The sequence below is a fragment of the Phasianus colchicus genome, chromosome 6, assembly GCF_987193195.1.
Source record: "Phasianus colchicus chromosome 6, bPhaCol1.hap1.1, whole genome shotgun sequence".
NCBI lineage: Eukaryota > Metazoa > Chordata > Aves > Galliformes > Phasianidae > Phasianus > Phasianus colchicus.
In genome coordinates this window covers 36,200,746-36,203,318 of record NC_143441.1, presented here as the reverse complement: position 1 = coordinate 36,203,318, position 2,573 = coordinate 36,200,746, and the positions used below count along the sequence as shown (strand labels likewise).

General features: G+C 67.7%; 1 protein-coding gene across 1 annotated transcript; it reads right to left on the bottom strand.

Annotated features, from left to right (window-relative positions):
• Nucleotides 1-470: 470 nt before the first annotated feature.
• PTF1A (pancreas associated transcription factor 1a) lies at nt 471-1,686 on the bottom strand. The gene is made up of 2 exons (XM_031614453.1): nt 1,062-1,686; nt 471-974 (listed from the first exon to the last, which is right to left on the bottom strand). Exons 1-2 carry the CDS (start codon nt 1,684-1,686, stop codon nt 772-774), a joined length of 828 nt encoding a protein of 275 aa, XP_031470313.1. The 3' UTR covers nt 471-771.
• Between the last annotated feature and the right edge of the window lie 887 nt (nt 1,687-2,573).

The following is a 2,573-nucleotide window of genomic DNA, read 5'->3' as shown; positions in this document are numbered from 1 at the left end:
ACTTTCCCTCCGGCCACCCTCCCACCCTCCCCCGCCTCGTTTCTGCGGTGTCTCCGAGGCGAGGGGAGCGAGGGCCGTTCCGCAGGTGCGGCAGTGCTCTGTCCCCTTCTCCGGCACTTTTGGGAAGAGCTTTGTCCGCCTGGAAGCGGGAGGGGGAACGAGAGCCTATCCCCGTGGTCGGGAATGAGACCGCGGGGGGGCAAACCTCGCTGGGGGGGGGGGGGTATTGCTGGACGAGGGGACGTTCTGCTGGAAACCACGAGCAGAACGAAGTCTTTGAAAGGACGGGACCTCCTGGAGACAGACAAAGACATCACTTGGAAACACTTCAGGAGAGGACGTCAGGAGGAGTGGAGAGAAAATAGAAAGTGCCCCCCCTGCCGCCCTCCGACACTATAAGGGCGGCCCCGGGCGACAGCAGAGCCGGAGCGCTCCCCACAGCCACGCTGCTCAGAAGGTGTGCTCCGGGTTTATTATTCACAGACACAGGAAGAGTCCGCATGCGGCAATAAATTATTTTCACAGGTTCCGGCATTTTTTTTTCCCAAACAAACAAACAAAAAAAGGTGCTGGTGGGATAAACCTATTGCATATCTTTAAAAAATCACGATAAATTATATAAATTATACATTCAGAACGGACGATTCTACCTCATTACGTCTACTCCGTAATAAATAGATAAATAAAGTTGATTGCCCTTAGAGTCTGAATCTTAAGTTACACTTGGGGTGGAGGTCTGTCCGTGCAGCACGGGGGTGGAGGGGCGCAGCCTCACGGCACGAAGCCGAGGGGCGGTTCGTTCTCGATGTCGCTGAGCGAGGGTTTGGCGTTCGCCTTCCGCGGGTCCTCGGGGGTCCACACCTTGGCCGTCCGGATGACGTTTTGCTCCTTGAGCTGCTTCTCGTCGGTCCACGACAGCGAGTGGCCGGCCAGCGGGGGGAGGCCGTAGTCGGGGTCGCTCGGGGAGGGAGATCCTGGCCGAGGGGGAGAGAGACAGGAGGTTACGGCGGGGCCGCCCCGGCGGGGCCGCGACGGGGCGGGCGGCGGCGGGGGCCACTTACTTGTGCCGCGGTGGCAGATGATGATTTTCTTGGGCTGGCTGGGGCCGTCGCCGCCGGCGCTGCGCAGCGGCAGGTCGGAGCGCACCAGCTCGCTGAGGAAGTTGATGTAGCCGATGGCGAGGCGCAGCGTGTCCACCTTGGAGAGCCGCTTTTCGTAGGGTAGCGTGGGGATGTGCGAGCGCAGCCCCTCGAAAGCGTCGTTGATGGACTGCATCCGCCGGCGCTCCCGCACGTTGGCCGCCTGCCGCAGCTGCTGCAGCTCCGCCTCGGAGCGCTCCCGCCGCCGCCGCTTGGCCGAGCCCAGCGCCCGGAGCCGCCCCCCCGGCGACAGCAGCCCCGCGCCCGCCGCCCCGCAGCACTCGTAGGCGAAGCCGGGAGAGGCGGGCGACGGCGGGAACGCGGCGGCCGCCGCCTCGCAGCAATAGCCGCCGTCGGGGTCCCCGCCGTCGCGGTAGTACTCGTGCAGCTGGCGGCCGAGGAAGTCCACGTCGGGCTCCGGCAGCCCGTCGGCGCCCAGCGCCTCCCGCGGGGGCGGCTCGGGGAAGAAGTCCTCCTCGTCGAAGTAGGGCGGCGAGGAGAAGGAGTCCAGCCCCGCGGGGAAGTGCTCCAGCAGCACCGTGTCCATGTCGCCGCCGCGAGGCGGGGGGGGCGGCCCTGCCGGGACGCGCCTCCGCCCGCTCCCGCCGGCCCCGCTCGCGGCCGCCCCGGCCCCCGCCCCTCCCCGCCCCTGGCGGAACGGCGGCGCGCTGGGAGGCCGGGCCCGGTGCCGCCGCTCTCCGGGGAGGAGGCCGGAGCCGGCTGGCGCGGCGGGCCGGCACGCGAGGAGTCTTATAACGACATCCCCGGGCGCGTGCCAGTGACCGCCGCCGCCAGCCAATCAGCGCCCGCCGGGGGAGCCGCCCCCCCCAACCCCCGCCCCGCCGGGGGGGTGCGAGTGGAACGGGGGAGCAGTGGGGGAGCATCTCGGGGATGCCGTCGGGCGAGGGGACTGGCCGGAGAGGGAGCCCCGGACCCCCGGCCCCGGGCAGTGCACGGTCCAATGGGGGCGGGGTGCGCGCCGTCGAAGGCTCCGAGCAGCCCGCGGTTCACGCACGTCGGGCGCGCGGCCCCGGTGCCTCTCCCGAGAGTGCGGAGGCTGCCCCGGGCTGCGGCACCGCGGAGCTCAGCCGCTGTCGGCAGAGCCGTGGGCAGAGCGGCGCTTTCCGAGCGGAGTTGGCCGCGTAACGTCCAGTCGCGCCGCGGCCGTCGCCCCGGCCCCGTCGGTGGGTCGCACACGGGGCCGCGCCGCGTTTTTCCTGTCCCCGCAGCCGTCCCGTTTGGCTGAGGCCCGGTTAATAATTCCCCAACGGACTCTCACTGATGAAAGCGCTCACAATTCTCACTGCGGGGAAATGGATTACACATCAGATTAGGGAAGGATTATCTCCGTCATTAGCCCTGCGATATTTTGCCGGCAAAGGCTGTCGAGGTTTTATCGAGAGTGGCTTCGCACAGGCAGAGATCAAATCGGAG